Genomic DNA, 23856 nt, shown 5'->3' on the forward strand with positions numbered 1-23856 from the left:
CTCAGCAGGCCAATTAAGGGCCACCCGGCAACAGGTGACGTCACAGACTGAAATTCCATCTGTCAAGAGGTTTTGACAGATGAAATATCAGTGTTTGAAAGCTCTTTGAAGCTGTCAAACACTGACAGTCTTACTTCTAACCTAAGTCCTTCTCCACAGACTCAGTTAGAAACCTCTCCTGCACAGAAAGCTGAAGGCTGTCACTTTTGACAGTTCGCAGCCATTCTGCTTTCTGTGCCGGTGCGATGAGGGACTCCCGAGACCTAAAGGAAGGAAGGCTGAAAAGGTAAGAAAAGGTAATTTAAACTTCTTTAAACACTTTAGACACACCAAACACACTTACCTTTGCACTCATGCACACATCACTCACCTGAACACCGACATCTCGACCCCTCCAAGTCCTTCAACCCGACGGCCCGCCTCCTCTAACTTGGCGTGGTTTGGAGCCATTGGGAATCCCACGCTTCAAGCTTTAAAATAGGGATTAGGCTAAAAACTGCCTGTTAACGCCTCAGGGAGGTGGGTCCCAGTGCGGGGCGGGTACCCGCCTCCTTTGAAACTGGCATGGAGGCGGGTTGGGGGCAGGATGGTGTCGGGACCCCCGATTTCGGAATTTTAAACGCCTTCAATCCCGCCTCCATGGCTCAATGAAAATCCTGCCCCATGTTACCAAAACTTTACCTGCAATTCTTTACCATCCTGAGTGTAAAATGAAAGTCACCAGTTGAACATATTCAAAACCTTTTAGCAACAATAAGGAATCTCCTACTTTATGTGGGTAGCGCCCATTTCACAATGAATGGCCATAGTGAGGATATCACGGACTGAATGAAAAAGGTGTCTCTTTCCTTCCTCCACAGAAACGGCGCTGTGTCGCAAAATTGTTTTTGTATTTCCGTGTGCTCCAAGATGGCTCCTGGGCCTGGCAGCTCCTTCTCTTCAACTCTATCCCTGGTCATCCATTGCCATCCTTTGCCCTTTCTTCCCCCAACCTCCTCTCTTCCATTGTTTAAGATACCCTGCCTCTGATAGTGAAGGCATTTCAGCCCAAACTACAAGTTCAAACTACAAGTCTAAAGCCCCCCCTGCAGAGTCCATTGCCCATCCCCGGCACGCCTTTGTTCTCACTGAGCTCCTTCAACTCTGCTGAAACTTGACCTCCATCACTGGGTTCCCCGCGGACAGGACTTCATTGACTACATGGTTTGACTCAGCGACTGTGGCACTGCTCTTCTTTTCAGTCACTTCAAGTCTTATGTTGTGGAATTCTTTTGTCAAATTAGTTTCCGATCTCCTGGACTTCTCTGGACATCTACACTACGCTTCTGCTTTGAACTACACTGGATTACACTGTAAGACTTACCTGCCGTGTCAGCTGTGGCTCAGTTGGTAGCGCACTCACCTCTGAGTTTTTTTAAAATTCATTGATGGGATGTGGGCGTCGCTGGCTGGCTAGGCCTGCATTTAGTGCCCATCCCTAATTGCCCTTGAGAAGATGGTGGTGAGCCGCCTTCTTGAACCGCTGCAGTCCATATGGTGTAGGTACACTCACAATGCTGTTAGGAAGGGAGTTCCAGGATTTTGGCCCAGCGACAGTGAAGGAACGGCAATACAGGTCCAAGTCAGGATGGTGTGTGGCTTGGAGGGGAACTTGTAGGTGGTGATGTTCCCACGTGTCTGCTGCCCTTGTTCTTCTAAGTGGTAGAGGTCGTGGGTTTGGAAGGTGCTGTTGAAGGAGCTTTGGCGAGTTGCTGCAGTGCATCTTGTAGATGGTACACACTGCAGCCATAGTGCGCTGGTGGTGGAGAGAGTGAATGTTGAAGGTGGTGGATGGGGTGCCAATCAAGCGGGCTGCTTTATCCTGAATGGTGTCGAGCTTCTTGAGTGTTGTTGGAGCTGCACTCATCCAGGCAAGTGGAGAGTATTCCATCACACTCCTGACTTGTGCCTTGTAGATGGTGGAAAGGCTTTGGAGAGTCAGGAGGTGAGACACTCACCGCAGAATTCCCAGCCTCTGGCCTGCTCTTGTAGCCACAGTAGGTTGTGGGTTCAAGTTCCACTCCAGGGACTTGAGCACATAAAGCTAGGCTGACATTCGGAGGTGCCGTCTTTCCGATGAGACATTAAACCCCGTCTGCTCTCTCAGGTGGACGTAAAAGATCCCATGACACTATTTCGAAGAAGAGCAGGGGAGTTATCCCCGGTGTCCTAGCCAATAGTTATCCCTCAACCAACATAACAAAAAAACAGATTATCTGGTCATTATCACTTTGCTGTTTGTGCACAAATTGGCTGCCGCGTTTCCCACATTCCAACAGTGACTCCACTTCAAATAGTACTCTCCGACACCTCCTCCTACCTCCACCTGGACCATAACCCCACTACCGAACATCAAACCACCATTTCCAAGACTGTCACTGACCTCACCTCCTCTGGAGATCTTCCCCCCATGGCCACCAACCTCATATTTCCCCAAACCTGCACAGCCCGCTTCTACCTCCTTCCCAAGATCCACAAACAGGACTGCCCTGGTAGACCCATCATTTCAGCCTGTTCTTGCCCCATGGAACTTATCTCTTCCTATCTCGACTCTATCTTTTCTCCCCTTGTCCAGTCTCTTCCCTCCTACATCTGCGACTCTTCTGACGCCCTCCGCCACTTTAACAGTTTCCAGTTTCCTGGCCCCAACCGCCTCCTTTTCACCATGGACGTACAAACCCTCTACACCTCCATCCCCCACCAAGATGGCCTGAGGGTGCTCCGCTTCTTCCCAACTAGTCTCCATCCACCACCACCCTCCTCCACCTGGCTGAACTTGTTCTCACATTGAACAACTTCTCCTTTGACTCCACTCATTTCCTCCAAACTAAAAGTGTTGCTATGGGTACCTGCATGGGTCCTAGCTATGCCTGCCTTTTCATGGGATATGTGGAACACTCTTTGTATCGGTGCCGTTTCCTGCTCTCACCCTGAACTAGACAATTTCATTCACTTTGCCTCCAATTTCCACCCTTCCCTCACCTTCACATGGTCCATCTCCGACTCTTCTCTTCCCTTCCTTGACTTCTCCGTCTCCATCTCTGGGGATAGGTTATTTACCAACATTCACTACAAGCCCACTGACTCCCACAGCTACCTGGACTACACTTCCTCCCACCCTGCCTCCTGTAAGGACTCTATTCCATTCTCCCAGTTTCTCCATCTCCGCCGCATCTGCTCCGACGATGCCACCTTCCACACCAGTGCTTCCGACATGTCTTCTTTTTTCCTCAACCGAGGATTCCCCTCTACCGTGGTTGACATGGCCCTCGACCGTGTCCGTTCTATCTCCTGAACTTCTGTCCTCACCCCTGCCCCTCCCTCCTGGAACCACAGTAGGGTTCCCCTTGTCCTCATCTTTCACCCCACCAGCCTCCACATTCAACGGATCATCCTCCACCATTTCTGCCACCTCCAACGTGATCCCACCACCAAATGCATCTTCCCCTCACCTCCCAGCATTCCGTAGGGACCCCTCCCTCCGAGACACCCTAGTCCACTCCTCTATCACCCCCAGCACCCCTTCCCTTTCACCCAGCACCTTCCCGTGCAAGCGCAGATGTAATATCTGCTCTTATCCCAACGCCCCTCCCACTGTCCAGGGCCCCAAACACCCCTTCCAGGTGAAACAGTGATTTACTTGTACTTCTTGCAATCTAGTATACTGTATTCGCTGCTCACGATGTGGTCTCCTCTACATTGGGGAGATCAAACGCAGATTGGGTGACCGCTTTGCAGAACACCTCCGTTCAGTCCGTAAGGGTGACCCCGAGCTTCCGGTTGCCTGTCATTTCAATTCACCGCTCCACTCCCACTCAGACCTCACTGTCCTCGGGCTCTTGCATTGTTCCACGGAAGCTCAACGTAAGCTCGAGGAACAGCACCTCATCTTCCGATTAGGCACTTTACAGCCCTCTGGACTCAACATAGAGTTCAACAATTTCAGATCATAACCTCAGCTCCTATTACATTTTAATATATTTTTAATATATTTTTTATCCACACCTTTGGTTTGTGCCTTTTCCTTTTTTCTCTCTCCCACATGGCAGCTGTCTCTCACTCTGCCAGCGCATTTCACACTTCATCTAGAGCCGTCTTTTGTCTCTTTTGCTGTCCTATTACCATCTCGTCTCGCCTTGAATATCTCTTAATGTCTCTTCACCTCTCAAACCTTCCCTTTGGTTCTTTCATCCCCTCCCCCATTTCCCAGCCCCCAAACTGGCCTTTTAATCCGTTTCATTTCCTGCTTTTTTCTCAGTTCTGATGAAGGGTTTCGACCTGAACCGTTGACTCTGTGTTTCTCTCCACGGATGTTGCCTGGCCTGCTGAGTTTTTCCAGCATTTTCTGTTGTTATTTCAAATAGTACTTCATTGGCGGTAAAGTGCTTTGAGATGTCCAGTGGTCGTGAAAGGCGCTAAATAAATGCAAGTCTTTCTTTTTGCTGTGTCTCTATCTCTGTTGCTAAAAGATTTTTACCTTTAAACTGCGGCTGTGTCTCTGCTGACCTGGTTCGACTGGTTTTTCAGCTCTGCTGGCTTGTAGGTAGCAGCTGCTGTTTTCTCTTGCTGTCCGGTCACTCGTTCTACCGGTTTTCAGCTTTGCTGGTCGCTGGCTTGTGGTCTTACTTTTTCTCCGCCGCTTTGATCTACGGTGACCTCCAACTTGCGTCAATTTCGCCATCATCTCTCTGCAACCCTACCGACGCTCATTCCTACGGCAACAACCTCCATCCTCAAACTCTCTACCCTTCAATTAGCTTCTGGGCTTCACCCGCCTGCTTTGGACAGCGGTTCATCGATGCTCCGTGCCGGCCCCATCCTGCTCACGTCAGCTTTGTCCTTCAATGGGACCTCTGACTTTTGTCTCTACTATTGTCTCCAACCTATTCCCTGCTACCAGGAAATATGTATTCCGTTAATTATTACATTTAAACAGGCCTATGTAACCTGAACTTTTCCCGTGTCCATTCGCGTGTGCACTTTGGCTGCCGCTCCCGACTCGAGCCATTCAATACTTTTTCACTTTTTCCCCCTTTTCCTTTCTCTCTATCCCTCCCTGACCGCTCTCTCCTGCCATCATGCCTCCTTTCATCTCTCCTCTCTTGGATACTCTGCCCTCCCAAATCCCTACCCCAATCCTTCATTACTCTTCGACCTTCCTACTCTCCTGCTGCCGTCCCAGGCTTGACTCCCCCTTAGATAAGCCCACAGCTTCCCTCTGTGCCTCTCTTGGCATCCTACGAAGGGCCCATCGAGGCACTCGTCACTGCCGCCTTAGGAGCAGCAACCCCAACTGTCCCATCCAACTTTCTCGCTGACCTTCCCACCCAGCGCGCCCACTAGGGGCAAATCTTCCCAATCTCCTCCCCATCCAACTCATCCCCCCAGCGCTAACCCTGTGGATGCTGACAGTGGGGCAGTGACCATCACCGACCCTCTCCGCATCTCCCTCCAGAATGTCTGTTCACTTGCGAACAAGGCCCTTGCTATCCATGAGCTTATCGTGGATGACTGCATCAACATCATGGCCCTAATGGAAACTTGGTTGAGGAGTGATGACACCTTACCCTTAAATGAAGCCTCCCCGCCTGGTTATACCTTCCACCACTTGCCCTGCTCAGACCGCTGTGGTGGCGGTGTGGCTCTCATCACCAAATCACATCTTGGTCTGTCCTCCTACTCCTCCGGCAGTTTCTCCTCCTTTGAGCATCTCACCTTATTCCACCCCTCTCACCTCTCATTTAAAATTATTCTTCTCTACCACCCACCTCTCTGCTCTCCTCTCTCAGCCTCTGCACCGAACGACTTCTCGGTGGTTTCAACCTCCATCTCAATTCATCATGCTCTCTCTCCTCTGAGTTCACTACCCTCCTATCCTCCCTTAATCTCTCCCTCCATGTAAAGTCCCCAACCCATATTCACGGCCACCCCCTCGACCTTGCCATCTCTCGTGGCCTCGCTACTCCCATCGTGTCAATCGCAGATAAGGCCATCTCTGACCACTTCCCCGTATCGCTCTCCACCCACATCCCCCTTCCATCCACCCACATTCCGCTTCCAACCCCCCCAACCCTCCTTCCTTCTGTGTCCGCCCCTGGAAAATCTCTCTCCCATCTCTCTTACAACTGCATTTATGAAATCCCAACTGTCCAGCCTCTGGCCCTCCATTCACCATGACATTTCTGCAGCTACCGATCTGCTCAACCACACCCTCACCACCACCTTTGATACCCTAGTCCCTATTAAAGCTTTCTCACCCTGGCCATTCCCCCTGGTACAGCCCTCCTCTTCGCTCCCTTAAGTCCAAGGGACGCAGACTTGAACGGATATGGCGGACAACTGGTTTAGCCATTCACCGCCAGATCTGGCTGGACCACATGAAGCATTATCGGGTCCTGCTCTCGTCTGCCAAAATTGCTCACTATTCCAGGATCATTCTGGAAAGCAAAGATAAACCCCGGCTCCTATTCTCTACTGCTAACCATCTTCTTAAACCCCTCTCCCCTGTCTCCTCCACCCTCACCTCCGATAACAAGTGTGAGGAGCTCATGGTCTTCTTTGTCTCTAAGACTGAGACCATCCGTTCAGCTGCCTCTGCCACTTCCCTTCCATCCCTTAGCCCACCGGGCCAAACTTCCTCTAAGGTTCCCCCCTGCCCTAGCCCTGAACTCACATCTTTCTCCAGTTTCTCTCCAAACTCCCCTCAGGACCTCTCCACGTTCATCTTGTCCATGAGACCCACTTCCTGCTCCCTTGATCCTATTCCCACCAAACTGCTGACCACCCAACTTCCTTTTCTGGCTCCCATGTTAGCTGATACTGTTAATGTTAAATCCGTGAATCTTAAGGTATGGTGTTCTTCAATAAATAGACGGAGACTGCAGATCAACAATCAACAGGTGTTTACTGGATGAGGGTAGTCTAAAAACTAACAGTACAGATCCCTGCTCGGGGCTTATATACAGTTGTGGTCACTGCCGGTACTACAGTATACAGGAGCTGTAAAAGTAGTTAAAGGTACATACACTACAATTCCTCCCCTTTTAGATTAACAGTACCATAACATTCAAATAACAGTTAACACTTTTAACATGCACATTAACTGAAATAGTCCATTTATAGATTCAGTCTTTGGGGCGGCTTCCTGATCCTTTCTGGATAGCGCCTTTCCTGAGTGTCTTGTTCTTGGTGCGGAGGCAATTCTGGTCCCCTGTCGTCGGTTAGTTCATCAGTTTCCGATGCTACTGTTTCTGGGGTAGATGCTACCGGTATGTTGGGTTCATCACCAGGTACGCGAGACATGGGGTTGACTCGTTCCTGTGACGCTAGAATCTGGTCAACATGGCATCTCACAATGTTCTCCCCAACATCCACTGTGTACATTAGTGGCCCCTGCCGTGTGCATATCGTCCCTGGTTGCCATTTCTCTGTTCGGTAGTCGCGGGCCAAGACTGGTTGTCCTACATTGAAGCTCCTTGTCGGCTTCTCATTGATGTGCTGGAATTGCTTATTCTCAACATTTCTTCGTACATTTGGTCGGAGCAAATCCAGACGAGATCTCAACCTTCGGTTAAAGAACATCATGGCCGGGGTCTGGTTGGTAACTGCAGGTGTCGCATTTCTGTAGGCTAACAGGAAATTGTCCACCTTATGCTGCAGTGGAATGTCGTCATCGCACGTGGCCCTTACTGCCTTTTTAAAGGTTTGTATGAACCTCTCAGCCAATCAATTTGTGGCTGGATGATACGGGGCGGATGTGTAATGCCTTACCCTATTCCTTCTCATAAATTTCCGAAACTCTTCGGACACAAACTGTGGTCCGTTATCAGAGCAAATCTGCTCTGGCAAGCCGTTCCTGGCAAATATGGTCCGTAGGACTGCAATCGTTTTCTCCGTAGTGGTGGAGGACATTATGATCACCTCAGGCCATTTCGAGTGCGCATCGACTGCTATTAAGAACATTGAGTCCATGAATGGACCAGCAAAATCAATATGCACCCGTTGCCATGGAGAGGAGGGCCAGTCCCATGGGTGTAGAGGGGCATGTGGTGGTGCATTTTGGACCTTCTGGCATCCTGAGCAGCTCTTTGTTAGGTCCTCGATTTGTTGATCGATTCCTGGCCACCACACATAAGCCCTAGCGAGGCTTTTCATTTTCACCCCTCCCAGATGGCCTTCGTGAAGCTCGTTGAGCACTCTCTCCCTTAACTTGGGTGGAATTACCACTCGGGATCCACACATCAAGGTCCCCTGGCACACTGACAGCTGTTCTCTTCTGGATGAGAATGCTGGCAACAGTGAGTCGCCATATGTTGGCCATCCCTTCACCATCAAATCATATACCCGAGACAGTGTCGGGTCATTTCGGGTCTCCTTCTCTATATCCGCGTTAGTTACTGGCAAGCGTTCAATTATAGACGAATAAAATATTTCGACAGGTTCCACTGCTGGTGCTTCCTCTGCAGTAGGCAGTGGCAGGCGTGATAGCCCATCAGCGTTTCCATGCTGTTTCGTGCCCTTATACTCTATTTCATATTGGTTCGCCCCTAGAAAAAGGGACCATCTTTGTAGCCGTTGCGCAGTCATCACCGGAACGCCCTTCTTTGGATTAAAGATGGAGACAAGTGGTTGGTGGTCAGTCAGCAAGGTGAACTTCTGCCCGTGCAGATAGTAGTTGAACTTTTTCACTCCCCACACTAGGCTGAGGGCCTCCCTGTCAATCTGGGCATAGTTGCGCTCGGCTGAGGTTAGTGACCGAGACGCAAAGGCTACTGGCCTCTCCAACCTGTCTGGGAATTTGTGCGACAGCACCGCTCCAATACCATAGGGTGATGCATCACACGCCAACCGAATTGGTAGTGCTGGGTTGAATTGAGCCAACACCTCTTTTGATGTGATCAATTCTTTGCACTTCTGGAAAGCTCATTTACATTCGTCATTCCACTTCCATGGTACCCCTGTTTGCAGTAGGGTGTTCAGTGGGTGTAATACTGTAGACAAATTTGGTAAGAACTTATGGTAGTAGTTCACCAGCCCGAGGAACGACCTCAGTTGTGACACATTTTCCGGTGCTGGAGCCTTGACTACTGCCTCAATCTTTTCAGGGGACTTATGTAACCCCTCTTCATCAATAACGTGGCCACAATACGAGATCTGCTTCTGGAAAAACTCGCGTTTGTGGCGATTAGCTCGTAGCCCATATTCCTTCAATCTAGTGAGCACCTGCTCCAGGTTGGCGAGGTGATCACTGTCATTTTCGCCCGTGACCAGGATGTCGTCCAAATAACACTGGGTCCCTGGAATCCCTTGCAGGACTTGATCCATTGCCCTTTGCCAAATAACCAGAGCTGATGCTACCCTGAACACCAGCTGGTTGTATTAGTAGAGACCTTTGTGAGTGTTGATCGTGAGGTATTGTTTCGAGGCTTCTTCTACCTCCATTTGCAGGTACGCCTGGGCCAGATCAATCTTAGTGAAGTGTTTTCCTCCAGATAGCGAGGCGAAAATATCTTCAATCCGCGGAAGCGGATATTGTACCGTGTGAAGGACTGGGTTCACTGTCATCTTAAAGTCCCCACAGATGCGAACCTTCTTTGGTTCCCCAGGCATATTACTCAACGACCTCTTCATTACAGGAACGATGGGTGTAGCCCACTCGCTCCAGTCCACTTTGGACAGTACTCCTGAACGTTCCAAATCTTCCAGCTCTGCTTCGATGGCTGGGCGGATCGCATAAGGCACTGGTCTGGCCTTAAAAAACTTTGGGCTTGCATTTTCCTCTATTTTAATCATCGTTGTTATGCCTTTTAGTGTTCCGAGTCCCTCCTGGAACACTTCTTGTGCGTCAGTTAGCATTTTTGACAGTCGACCAGGTGTGACGTCGTCATCCTTTTTGGCATCTACCGTCAGTGCCTGTATGGAATGCCAATCTAACTGTATCTTCCGGATCCATTCACGTCCTAGTAGTGGTGGTCCTCCATCTGGCAATACATATAGGTCCATTTTTGGTGTTTCCTGGCCGTTGTATATCACGTTCACCCTTATTTTTCCTTTGGGGTAGACTTTTTGCCCTGTGTACGTCTTCAAGACAATCTCTGTATCTCTCAAGGGTATATGTGAGAATAGCCGCTTGTAGTCCCTTCGGTTTATGACTGTTAGGGCTGATCCTGTGTCCAATTCCATTTTCACTTGGACTCCGTCTATCTTGAGCGTGACCCAGATAGTCTGGTGATCCTCCATTTTGATTACATTATGTAGCTTCAGACAACCCAGCTCCTTGCTTCCGGAGTCTGTATCACTTTTCTGTTCGTCTGAACTACTCTCCGTCACCTTATGTACCTTTTTGTACTTCTCCTGTGGAGATTTCTTGCTGCTGGTTTTCTTCCCTGACCTGCAGACTCTTGCTATGTGTCCTGCTTTTCCACACTGTCTGCACTCTTGGTCCTTGAACCAACAATCCTTCTGGTCGTGTGTTGTTCTGCCGCAGCGATAACACTTCCCTGCTCCATATGACATTTCATTGGTGCCATATTCTTGCGGTCTCCGTTGTATCTCTGCAGCGCCCCATGCGGCTGCTTCGTGTGATACTGCCATGCTGAAAGCCTTGTTCAGCGTAAGATCCTTTTCTGCTAGAAGCCGTTTCTGGGTTCCTTCACTTTGAAGCCCACACACAAATTTGTCCCTTAATGTATCTGCTACTCCCACTCCAAACTAGCAGTGTTTCGATAACTTGCGCAGTTCCGTTAAATACTCAGCATTACTTTCGTCTTTATGCTGGTTCCTTTTGTGAAACTTAAATCTTTCTGCTATCAGCAGCGGTGTGGGGTTTAAGTGGTCCTGTAGGATTTTCACTATGCTTTCGAAATCCTTATCCACTGGCTTCTCTGGGGTTACTAGGTTTCGCAGTAAGCCATATGTTTTTGCACCCATGGAATTCAATAAAACCAGTGCTTTCCTGGCATCTGGCACTTCATTCGCCTTGCAGTACACCTCAATGCGTTCCACATATGTCGCCCAATCTTCGACTTCATTGTCGAACGCTGTGACACTGCCACTCTTCGGCATCCCTGGGTGTGGTTAGACTGGCTAAAATGGCGTCTCCCACGCTCTCTCTTCTTTTCCGTTGGCTCAAAATGGCGTCTCCCGCGCTTCCTTCCCCCGCGGACGCTGCTCAGCCCTTGAGCCCTGGCTGCGCTCTGCGTGTTCTCCTGTGCGCCTCTCTCGTTGCCGCCGCTCGGTCCTGAACCCCGGCTGTGCTTTACCCTCTCTCTCTTTTTGTTTTCCGTCGACGCCGCCCGGTCTTCAACCCCCGGCTGCGCCCTGTGCGCTTTACCCTCTCTCTTACCCCGTCGACGCTGCTCGGCCTTTTCTGTGCCATCGGTCGGCTCCAGCTGCCGCTGTCCAGGAAGGGTCTGTGCTGTGCCTGTTGCCAGCCTGTTGCTGGATCGTCGTGGCTGGAGAACCAAGCCCAGCTCTCAACAGCCTTCCCTGCGATGCGCACTCTCTGCCGGATGACTGGGCGGTTGCTCATGGTCGACGCCCGTGCTTCTGGCCTCGACTTTCTTCCACTGTCCTCCAGGAGCGAATCCCTGGGAGGAAATGCAGAATTGCAGGTAGGTTCGAATCGACCTCGTCGCCACTGTTAAATCTGTGAATCTTAAGGTATGGTGTTCTTCAATAAATAGACGGAGACTGCAGATCAACAATCAACAGGTGTTTACTGGATGAGGGTAGTCTAAAAACTAACAGTACAGATCCCTGCTCGGGGCTTATATACAGGTGTGGTCACTGCCGGTACTACAGTATACAGGAGCTGTAAAAATAGTTCTCTCTTAAAGGTACATACACTACAGTTAACGGTTGTCTCCCCTCAGGTACTGTAGCCTTCTCCCTCAAATCTACAATCATCACCCCTCTCCTCAAAAAAACAACCCTTGACCCCTCCGTCCTTGCAAACTACCGCCCCATCTCCAACCTCCCTTTGTTCTCCAAATTCCTTGAACGTGTTGTCGCCTCCCAAATCCGTGCCCATCTTTCCTGCAATTCCATGTTTGAATCCGTCCAATCAGGTTTCCGCCCTTGCCACAGTACCGAAATGGCTCTCATCAAAGTCACAAATGACATCTTTTGTGACTGTGACAAAGGTAAACTATCCCTCCTCGTCCTTCTTGACTTGTCTGCAGCATTTGTCACAGTTGACCACTCCATCCTCCTCCAACATCTCTCCACCATCATCTAGCTGGGTAGGACTGCACGTGCCTGGTTCCATTCTTATCTAACTACAGTAATCATAGCCAGAGAATCACCTGCAATGGCTTCTCTTCCCGCTCCCGCATCGTTACCTCTGCTGTCCCCCAAGGATCTATCCTTGGCCTCCTCCTATTTCTCATCTACATGTTGCCCCTTGGCGACATCATCCGAAAACACAGCATCAGTTTCCACATGTACGCTGATGACACCCAGCTCTACCTCACTACCACTTCTCCCGACCCCTCCATGGTCTCTAACTTGCCTGATTGCTTGTCCGACATTCAGTTCTGGATGAGCAGAAATTTTCTCCAGTTAAATATTGGGAAGACCGAAGCCATTGTTTTCGATCCCCGCCACAAACTAGCCACTGACTCGATCCCTCTCCCCAACATCTGTCTGAGGCTGAACCACACTGTTCGCAACTGTGGTGTCATATTTGACTCTGAAATGAGCTTCTGACCACATATCCGCAGCATAACTAAGACCGCCTATTTCCACCTCCGTAACATCACCTGTCTCCGCTCATCTGCTGCTGAAACCCTCATCCATTCCTTTGTTACCTCTAGACTTGACTGTTCCAACGCACTCCTGGCTGGCCTCCCACATTCTACCCTACGTAAACTTGAGGTTATCCAAAACTCAACTGCCCGTACCCTAACTCGCACCAAGTCCTGTTCACCCATCGCCCCTGTGCTCGCTGACCTACATTGGCTCCCTGTTAAGCAAAGCCTCGATTTGAAAATTCTCATCCTTGTTTTCAAATCACTCCATGGCCTCGCCCCTCCCTACCTCTGTATCTCTGTAATCTCCTTCAGCCCCACAACTCACCCCCCCACTCCCCGAAATATCTGCGCTTCTCTAATTCTGCCCTCTTGAGCATCCCTGATTATAATCGCTCAACCATTGGTGGCCGTGCTCTGGAATTCCCTGCCTAAACCTCTCTACCTCTCTGATACCTGGGATAGCAGGAATGATGTATGAGGAGAGATTGTGTCGATTGGGCTTATACTCGCTGGAGTTTAGAAGATTGAGAGGGGATCTCATCGAAACCTATAAAATTCTGTCAGGCCTGGACAGACTAGATGCAGGAAGAATGTTCCCGATGGCGGGGGAGTCCAGAACCAGGGGTCACAGTCTAAGGATAAGGGGTAAGCCATTTAGGACTGAAATGAGGAGGAATTTCTTCACCCAGAGAGTGGTGAACCTGTGGAATTCTCTGCCACAGAGGGCGGTGGAGGCCAGTTCATTAAATATATTCAAGAGGGAGTTGGATATATTTCTTAAGGCTAAAGGGATCAAGGGATATGGGGAGAAGGCAGGGACAGGGTACTGAATTTGGATGATCAGCCATGATCTCGTTGAATGGCGGAGCAGGCTCGAAGGGCCGAATGGCCTACTCCTGCTCCTATCTTCTATGTTTCTATGTTTCTATGTTTCTATGTTAACATGCTCCTTAAAACCTAACTCTTTGACCAAGCTTTTGGTCACCTGCCCTAATTTCTCCTTATATGGCTCGGTGTCACAGTTTTTGTGTTGTAACGCTCCTGTGAAGCACCTTGTGACGTTTTACTACGTTAAAGGCGCTATATAAATACAAGTTATTGTGAAATACGTAATTTAAAAAAATTGTTTTAAACCTTAATTTGGACATTACAAATTTAAGTTACTGAGAGAGAAAAAATGTCATGATGGAAACATTTTCTGAAAGCATTTGAGTGATTTGTGGGAACCTGGTGTGGCAAGATAGCGCAAACACTGTATCGTAGACTCACTACAAAAAGCAGCTATTGTGGGTCACACAGCATTACATCTTTAACATTGTAAATGCCCATCACACTGCCACTTACAGGAGGAACAGGTATTCTATTTATACCACAGTTTTGTTAAAAATGCTTTGGATATTTTTGGGGTGCTCAAACAAATCAATGTTTTATAACATACGAACTTAATTCTTCTCTTTTATTTTAGCAACACCAACCCTGCAATGCAGAATTGTTAATTAATTAATTCACATGACACAATGTACTGACACTCAGCCATGTTTGGCACAATATAATTGATGGATTTCTGGGTATAGAGCAGGAAGTCAGCATGTGGAAGACCGCTGTGTTTTGGTTTTTTTTTAAACTTGATCTTATTGCTTCCGCCTGAGTACATGTACTTGCACAATTTTTTGTTAGATGTTATTAAGAGCCTTTGGGTCATTTTTGAAGGTTGATCCACTAATGCTTAAACTGCCTTACTGCAAGGGGTAAGCACTTGCTCCTTAGCACTGTTATCAGGAAAGCAGAAATACCATGTGCATGGCACTTGAATGAACCCCTTTGTTTGCTTCTGGACTGGCTCTGAAAACGTACTTACTTAGTCAGGCACAGTGCATACTGCAGCAGATTGAGAAATTAAACCTGGCGGCTTTAACTGAATGAAAACCTATTCGTACAAGGATCGAAACATGACAAAACTCCTAAGTACTTATGATGCAGCTATGGAAGAATGCTGAACTCAATGTTCCAATCTGAAGAGAGATTGAGTCCATTAGGCTTATATTTGCTAGAGTTTAGAAGAACGAGAGGGGATCTCATTGAAACTTATAAAATTCTAACAGAACTAGACAGACTAGATGCAGGAAGGATATTCCCGATGGCGGGGGAGTCCAGAACCAGGGGTCACAGTCTAAGGATAAGGGGTAAGCCATTTAGGACAGAGATGAGGAGGAATTTCTTCACCCAGAGAGTGGTGAACCTGTGGAATTCTTTACCGCAGAAGGCAGTTGAGGCCAATTCATTAAATATATTCACGAAGGAGTTAGATATATTTCTTAAGGCTAAAGCGATCAAGGGATATGGGGGGAAGGCAGGGACAGGGTACTGAGTTTGGATGATCAGCCATGACCACATTAAAAGGTGGAGAAGGCTCGAGGGGCCGAATGGCCTGCTCCTATCTTCTATGTTTCTATGATAGCTTAATGAGTTAATCCAGTGAGATGTTGAACACATACATCAGGAAGGTGCCAGGTTCCATTTTAGGGGGTTGGGGGGGGGGGGGGTAGGGTGGTGCTGGCCCATCTGGCTGGAGTGGAGGGCGATAGGTGCATTCTGTGCTTCAGTACATCTAGTGGAGAGGAGTTAAAATCATCAGGGTCCTTGCTTCGGACCACTACTCCAGCCACCCCTGCTGCAAGTGCGGCTGTTGGGTATGGTCAGTCAGGTGTGATGCCCACTGCAGTCAAATAGCCTGCAGAACACCCACTGTCGAAACATGAATAATGGAGGCTTGGGCCAGGTACTGGGGGATGATCAGCAGCTGTGGAACTGCAATATGCCAGAGTCAACTCTTCAGGACACGAGTGAAAAAAATTGGCTGGGGAAAAAAAGCGTTTTAGTTTTAAAATAAACACAGCCGCTATGACTTTAAATCCTTTCTCAGGTGTTTGTAACTTACAAGATCTGGGGGAAAAAATCCCCATAGATGTTGTAATTCATCTCCAGAGATCACCTCATTGGCTGCTGAACTTGTTCCACCTTTTCGTGTGTTCTCCTTTCCCAATCAATGCTGCCTTAAAATCCAGCATCGAGGAGGAAGCAAGCGAGAACGTCCTCGCATTATTACGACTGGGATTTACTGACCTGAAGGAAGGGGCAGAACATTTTGTTGCTCAACTTTGAAACGGGACCAGCCGGTTAGCCGATACACGCCAGTTCCTTATTTGCTGTGAGTGATGGTGCTTCTCCAACTCGCTTTGTAAAAAAAGGAACATTTCGCGCTTGCGTGGCTAGCTGTAACTTGGAAAAGAAATGGTGAGTTCGGCTCTGCAAATACTCAGTCTGATCCTGGCAGCTATTGGTTTGGTCGGTACGTGTGCAGTGACGGGACTGCCACAGTGGAGAGTGACCGCCTTCATCGGGGCCAACCTGGTGGTGTTTGAGAACAGGTGGGAAGGTCTGTGGATGAACTGCGTTCGGCAAGCGAACATCCGAATGCAGTGCAAGGTGTACGACTCCCTCCTGGCCCTCAGCCCCGAGCTGCAGGCCAGCCGGGTTCTGATGTGTGTGGCGGTGGTGCTGGTGTTTCTAACCATCCTCACCGCCGCTATAGGAATGAAATGCACTCGCAGTGATGTGAGTGAGCAGATGAAAAGCCGCATACTGACCGGAGCTGGTGTTATGTTTATACTCACGGGGATTATTGTCCTGATCCCCGTCTCTTGGGTTGGAAACACAATCATCAGGAATTTCTATAACCCCCTGGTTCCAAACGCACAGAAACATGAGCTTGGAGATGCCCTCTACATCGGTTGGGCGACGGCCGGCTTCCTTCTAGCTGCAGGAGCCATACTTTGCTGTTCATGTCTGCCTGAAGAAGGAAGGAGTTACAGTTACACGCCTGCACAATATGGAAAATATAACCCGCAGCAGGCAACAAGGAAAATTCCAAGCATGTACTCCAAAAGTGAATTTGTGTAAATCGCTGAGAATCCACAGTGCTTCAGAAACCTGCCTGCACAATATGGAAAATATAACCCACAGCAGACAACAAGGAAAATTCCAAGCATGTACTCCAAAAGTGAATTTGTGTAAATCGCTGAGAATCCACAGTGCTTCAGAGACCTATCAATCCAAAGGACAGATTGATTTAGTTAAAACTACATTGAGAAAAGCATCATCCCTTCAGGATTTGCAGTGAAATGTTCGTTTTACATCTATCTTATCATTGGTGGCACTTTTATTAAAATTATTCTGTGCAAATACTTGTACTTTATAATCTTTGTAACGCATTTCTAAAGCAGATTGAAGACATTTTTATCGATTTTTATTTTTTTAATTAAAATATATATGTAATAATCAAATATTTTAATATTTTAAATGACTGCGGCCCTGCAATAATTTTCTAATGCTATCTTAAAAAAATTACTTATCCATATTTTGCAAATGTAGGACTTTACTGGAAAATCTGTTCTTTGTGGCCTTGTTACATTTGAAGACTGAAGAAAATGTATTTACCCTAATGTTTCAGAAAGTAATCTTAAGCTTTGAGAGATTTTTCTGCCATTTTCTGTGAATAATGCTATTGCAAATAATGCTTAATGATGTGCTATGGCAAAATCAGGTCATAAATAATTAAAATAATGTCATTATTGTCTGAAAAACAAGTTATTTTCTCATTTGCTGGATTGCATATCGAAATGTTCTTAAATCAAATTTTCAAGTACACAGTTCTTTTAAAAAAAAACTGTAAGTGGTTCAAGTTTGTTTGTTTTGAAGACGAAAGTCCCTTTTTAAGGTATTTACATTTTCCTCTCACTATTGGTCTCCCTTTGCCATGTACTGAGCTCAGTCAAGCTTGTGGGTAGCCTGTTCCCAGTCTTCCTTTTAATTACATTTTTGAAACTTGCTGCCAGTAGGTGCACAGGAGCAGCTGGTGCGACTCGCCTTCCCTCCCCCAAGTCTCCTATTGCTTCTTGTGTGTGGAGACGTACCTGGCTTTCACCCAGCATTCCTGCACTAAAACTAGCAACTCCACATGTGGGAGCCCAACAGCACAAACCCGCATCCTATAATTCCAATAGGCATTTCAGTGGTTCCCCCACATCAAATCAAATCAACTTTTATTGTCATTGTTAGTGCACATGTGCAGTACAACGAAATGTAGGCTTGCGGCTCCCGAGAGTGTACATTTAGATTAAGATGCTCATTGTTCTGATCCTACAAAATAATTAATGGTGAATTTTAGGATTCAATAAATTTATGTGATTCTGTGAGCAGTACTTGTATTTTTCATCACGATTTGATCAAAATCTAGGATGTTATGTATGTTATTCAATTGGCAGTGCTCATTTAATGACATTAGATTAATACAGTTTTCAATTCCTTTTGCCTCTCACCTTGTAATGCCCTGTGTGAGATTTGTACATAATAATGTCAAACTTTTGTGTAAGTCTTTCCAACATGTCAATGCCTCCTTCTGTTTGCCAGTAACTGTAGATTGCAGGAATCTAAGCTGGTTAAAGAGGACGAAGTAAGAATCCTGCTAAAGACTAGCATCAGGAATTCCTGTTGCTCAAGTTACCTAATTTTTTAGAGGGAATGAGAATGGATCTCACTTTGTATAACAATTGTTTTTGGTGAATTTTAAAGTACTCTTTACACAGAAGGCTTAATGTGAAAATCGTACTTTTGAAACTCAAATTTGCCTTTGTTACAATGACAGTAGACTCACACTTTCATTTCCACATTTGCTGTAGTAACACTGAGGACATTCTACATAGAAACATAGAAGATAGGATCAGGAGTAGGCCATTTGGCCCCTCGAGCCTGCTCCGTCATTCAATGAGATCATAGCTGATCATCCAAACTCAGTACCCTGTCCCTGCTTTCTCCCCATACCCCTTGATCCCTTTAGCCTTAAGAAATATATCTAACTCCTTCTTGAATATATTTAATGAATTGGCCTCAACTGCCTTGTGTGGTAGAGAATTCCACAGGTTCACCACTCTCTGGGTGAAGAAATTCCTCCTCATCGCTGTCCTAAATGGCTTACCCCTTATCCTTAGACTGTGACCCCTGGTTCTGGACTCCCCCGCCATCGGGAACATCCTTCCTGCATCTAGTCTGTCTAGTCCTGTTAGAATTTTATAAGTTTCCCGTTTAATGCCATCCCCAACCTCCGCATTACTGTTTGGGGGTCTGTATACAACTCCCACTAATGTTTTCTGCCCCTTGGTATTTCTCAGCTCTACCCATACAGATTCCACATCATCAGACCACTCTAAACTACTATTATGATTACAGTAGATCTGTTCCATTCCTATGGGACAACATAGAACTTTTACAATAATGATGCAGTTACTGCAATGCTAAAGAACCTGAGCTTTTGCAGAAAGGGTTTGAATCCTGGTGAGGATTAAACATTCGCCTTCACGTTTTCCTTGGCGAGCAAACTTGACAGTTTCTGTCCTTTGTCTTCAGGAAAGAGGCTAAACTGTTTAGGGTAGAAACTCCAAATAAACAGGGAATTCATCTCATTTGCTGTTTTTGGGTTCTTGCTGTGGGCAAAATTGGCTGCCACATAGTGATTGTTTTTAAATTGCTCAGTTGTGAAGTGCTTTGAGGTGTCCTGATGATGTGATATGATGTACTATATACAGGAAACTCTCGTTTAAACGGCACATAAATATCCGGAATTCTCTATTAACCGGCAAAATCCATACTCCGAAAACAGCACCTCAATAACCGGAAATGTTGCCAAGTCCGAGTCTGAGTCTCCCGCGGTGGCCGAGTTAGTCAGTGGGGGTAGTTCTCCAAACTGCCACTGCTCGGCTTCTTGGCGCTGTCGGAAGTCCGAACACCTCAATAACAGGAATCTGACTCTCCCGCGCTGTATACAGTCGTTTACTGTATAAGTTTTGTTTCACTGTTAAGTAATTAAAGAGTTATGGATTACCCTCAACTGGCAGTACTGTACTTAAGCATCTTCCACCATCCATTTAACACAACATTCCGTGGGTGAGTACCCAATTACTGTATACTGCACATTTCTTGATTTTTTAAATTTTTGTTTGTTAAAAATAGCCTCGGTAGATAACCCTCTCCGTCATTCGGAATTTTTTATCAACCGGCACCATCCCGATCCCGTTGGTGCTGGATACCAAGAGTTTCCTGTAAATGCCATAGGATGTGCATAGTATAGAACACTTGTTTGTAGTTATGCTTTTTTTGAATGGTATTTTCTGACCGTGGTAAAGACTATTCACTATCTTAAAGTGGGGATGAGGGGGGAGGAAGAAGAGGCGACATGGTTGCTTTGCCACCATCAGATCTTTCAGTTGCATCTTCCAGAGGACAGTAATGGAGCAACTCAGGAAGAGACCCAAGAGCAGATTCCCGACCCAAACTTTCACAGGAGTGGTTAAAAAAAAGAGGAGCGAATAATAAAAGCTAAACCTATGGAATAACCTCATTTATAATTGTCATGGTTTGAGTTTAATCTACCTTACTTACAGTTTATAACACCAGTGAGTTTCTGTAGGATCCTGAGCACACAATAAGGTGGAAAACCATGCCCGAAGAGTAAAGATTGAAACTATTCCTTTTTCCAATCCAATATTTTCCATCTGTCATTTTACAGTCATTTAAATCCCATCTGTTTGCCTTCCGGGAAAAACCAATTGCTATCAACTGGCACAAAGGATGTTTGGGGATTTCTCCATGACTACAGTAGGCATGGCTTTGTAAAGATCAATTGAAGGTAATACTAGGTATAGTAGTTTGAAATTCTAGTGCGACATCGCCTATCATAAATGTAGTACTCTGCTGCAACAAAGTGCTTCATATAGGAGACCAGTCAAGTGTGCATAGACATTCAGAAAGCCTTTGACAAGGTACCACATAGGAGACTGGTGATGAAGATTAAGGTGTATGAAATTAGGAAAAGGGTAGAAAATTGGATTAAAATCTGGTGATAAGGGAGGAAACAGTAAGTGTTAAGGACAGTTTCTCAATGGTTGGACGTGAGTAGCAGTGTCCTGCGGAGTTCTGTTCTGGACTTCTGTTCACTGTATATCAATGATTTGAATATAGGGCTAGAGTGAGTAGTATCCAAAATTGCAGATGATACTCAGATATGAGAATTTGTAAATAATTCTGAGGATCAAAGGAAGCTGCAAGGGGATATTAATAAGATAGTGGAAGAGCCAAAAGGTAGCAGATGGAATTCAATGCAAGTGTAAGGTGGTGCATCTTGAATGGGGAAGGTTGGGTGATGTGGAAGAGCAGGGAGATTTGGAGATTCAGGTTCACATGACATTAAAACCAGCACTTCAAGTTTATAATGCTTTAAAACAAAAAAGGCTAATGGAATACTTTTTTGTTTGGCAAGCGGTATTGTAAGAGCCATAAAAGCTTAAGAAAATACTTTAAAATAGTGGTTAAATGGCATAATACAGTTAATTTACCTGACCGACTTATTGTATTAAGAAACCCCCTATTTTCTTGCTCCAGTAGTATAGTCCGAGACACCCCCTTCATTCTTGTCACAATGGAACAGTCCCTAAGCCACACATGGGTGCAGCCATTTTACAGTTTAAACTGCACGTGGTTGAAGGAGGCAGAAGTTGTGAGGTTTGGAGCAGTACAGTTTTTGACCGTGTTCGTTTATACGTGTTTGCTTTGTAATTCCGTTTGTTAAGTGTTATAGTAAACAGTTTAAAAGACAAAGCTACGTTTGGGAACGTTTTATTTCGACACGCGTCTACTCGTTGTTAAAAACCCCACAGCTCAGTGGCTGCCTGTTTGGAAACTAAGAAGCGCCACTACAGGTATATTAAAGTCGAGAGTATATGTGAATTTATGTAACACCTTAGTAAAACCACAGTTGAAGTATAATGTGCAGTTTTGGGCTCCACACTATAAGAAGGATGTTCAGGCAATAGAGATTGCCTACAAGCATGAAGACCAACCTGGAAAATTGGGACTGCTTTCATTAGAAGAGAGTAGATTACAGAGGTTTTGATAGAGGTTTTTAAAATTATGAAAGGATGGGACAGAGTAAATAGAAACAGACTGTGATAAAATAGAAACAGAGATTCAGAGGGCTAGAATGAGGAGATGTAGGTATAAAATTAAAGATGAGAGTTTAAGACAGAGGGCAAGAGAAACATTTTTACTCTGAGGGTTGTGAACCTGCAGAATGTATTACTGGAGTTAGTGATTAAAGCAGAGACCATGTCAACATTTAAGAATCCGTTCGATAGGTGGTTGAAGGAAAGGGAAATAAGAGGATATGGAAACAGCGCAGGCACATGGACAACTGCTCGTGTGGCGGATAAGCACCAACACGGACTGGTTGGGCAGAATAAACTGTGTCTGTGTACTAAATCTAGGATGCCATCTTAGTTCAGTTGATAGTGCTCTCATGTTTGAGTCACAGGATTGAACCACATCAAGCTTTTTGTCACCCCTCTTAAAGTCTCCTTCCATAGATTGGTTTCCATTTAATTTTGATTACGTCTCTGTGAAGCGTCTAGATGTGTTTGTCTGTAGGTGCTATATAAATGCAAGTTGTTGTTGTTGAAGCCCACCCCAAGACCTGAGCTCATAAACTAGGCTGGTACTCTGATGTGATGGATAAGGAGTATTGCATCATTTGGATCAGGCATGAAACCAGGACCCTGCCTACCAGTTCAGGTTGAAGTTAAAGATCCCAAGGCACTGTTTGAAGATGAGCAAAGTGTCCCAGTGTTCTGCCAACATTCCTCTCAACCAATGCCAATCGAAAAATAGATGAACTGGTCATTTCCCTTTTTTTAATTTTGTGAGATCTTGATGTGTGCAAAATGGCTGCTGCACTTGCTACATAACAGTTAGTGCAATTCAAAGTGACTCTTGTACGTGAAGTGCTTTGAGATTTTTATTTCAAGAGTGAGAATCAAACATGAGCCCTCTGAATAGAAATTCAGAATTCTAATGATTGAGCTATCCTAAATGCAATTTAAATTTATACTGGTCAGTGCTAGTATTAGAAACATAGAAGCATTGAAGATAGGAGCAGGAGTAGGCCATTCAGTCCCTCGAGCCTGCTCCGCCATTTAATGAGATCATGGCTGATCATCCAAATTCAGTACCCTGTCCCTGCTTTCTCCCCATATCCCTTGATCCCTTTAGCCTTAAGAAATATATCTAACTCCTTCGTGAATATATTTAATGAATTGGCCTCTACTGCCTTCTGTGGTAGAGAATTCCACAGGTTCACCACTCTCTGGGTGAAGAAATTCCTCCTCATCTTTGTCCTAAATGGCTCACCCCTTATCTTTAGACTGTGACCCCTGGTTCTGGACTCCCTGACCATCGGGAACATCCTTCCTGCATCTAGTCTGTCTGGTCCTGTTAGAATTTTATAAGTTTTAATGAGATCCCCTCTCATTCTTCTAAACTCCAGCGAATATAAGCCCAATCGACCCAATCTCTCCTCATACGCCATTCCTGCCATCCCAGGTATCAGTCTGGTGACTCTTTGCTGCACTCCCTCCATGGCAAGAACATCCTTCTTCAGATAAGGCGACCAAAACTGCACTCAATACTCAAGGTGTGGTCTCACCAAGACCCTGTACAACTGCAGCAAGACATCCTTGTTCCTGTACTCGAATCCTCTTGCTACGAAGGCCAACATACCATTTGCCTTCTTAACCGCCTGCTGCACCTGCATGCTTACCTTCAGCGACTGGTGCACAAGGACACCCAGGTCTCATTGCACTTCCCCTTTTCCCAATCTATTGCCATTCCGATAATAATCTGCCGCCTTGTTTTTGCCACCAAAGTGGATAAGCTCGCATTTATCCACATTATACTGCATCTGCCATGCATCTGCCCAATCACCCAACCTGTCCAAATCATACTGGAGTTTCTCTGCATCCTCCTCACAGCACACACGCCCACCCAGATTTGTCGTCTGCAAACTTGGAGATATTGGGAGAAAAATTCAGTTGGTTTGCGCCTCCCGTTAGCGCCTTAAGAGGGCACTAATGGAGCGCAAAGCAACTAGCGCCCGGGCGAGGCGATATCTGTGCCTCTCGCG

At 46.4% G+C, this 23856-nt stretch overlaps 1 protein-coding gene across 1 annotated transcript; it reads left to right on the forward strand.

The window, feature by feature from the left end:
* Positions 1-15759: 15759 nt before the first annotated feature.
* Positions 15760-18046, forward strand: LOC147107307 (claudin-8-like). The gene has a single exon (XM_086006201.1). It carries the CDS (start codon positions 16083-16085, stop codon positions 16749-16751), a length of 669 nt encoding a protein of 222 aa, XP_085862327.1. The 5' UTR covers positions 15760-16082; the 3' UTR covers positions 16752-18046.
* Positions 18047-23856: the final 5810 nt, after the last annotated feature.

The sequence above is a fragment of the Somniosus microcephalus genome, chromosome 14 (genome assembly GCF_052327205.1).
Source record: "Somniosus microcephalus isolate GS21.2 chromosome 14, FLI_Smic_1.0, whole genome shotgun sequence".
NCBI classification, from domain to species: Eukaryota; Metazoa; Chordata; class Chondrichthyes; order Squaliformes; family Somniosidae; genus Somniosus; species Somniosus microcephalus.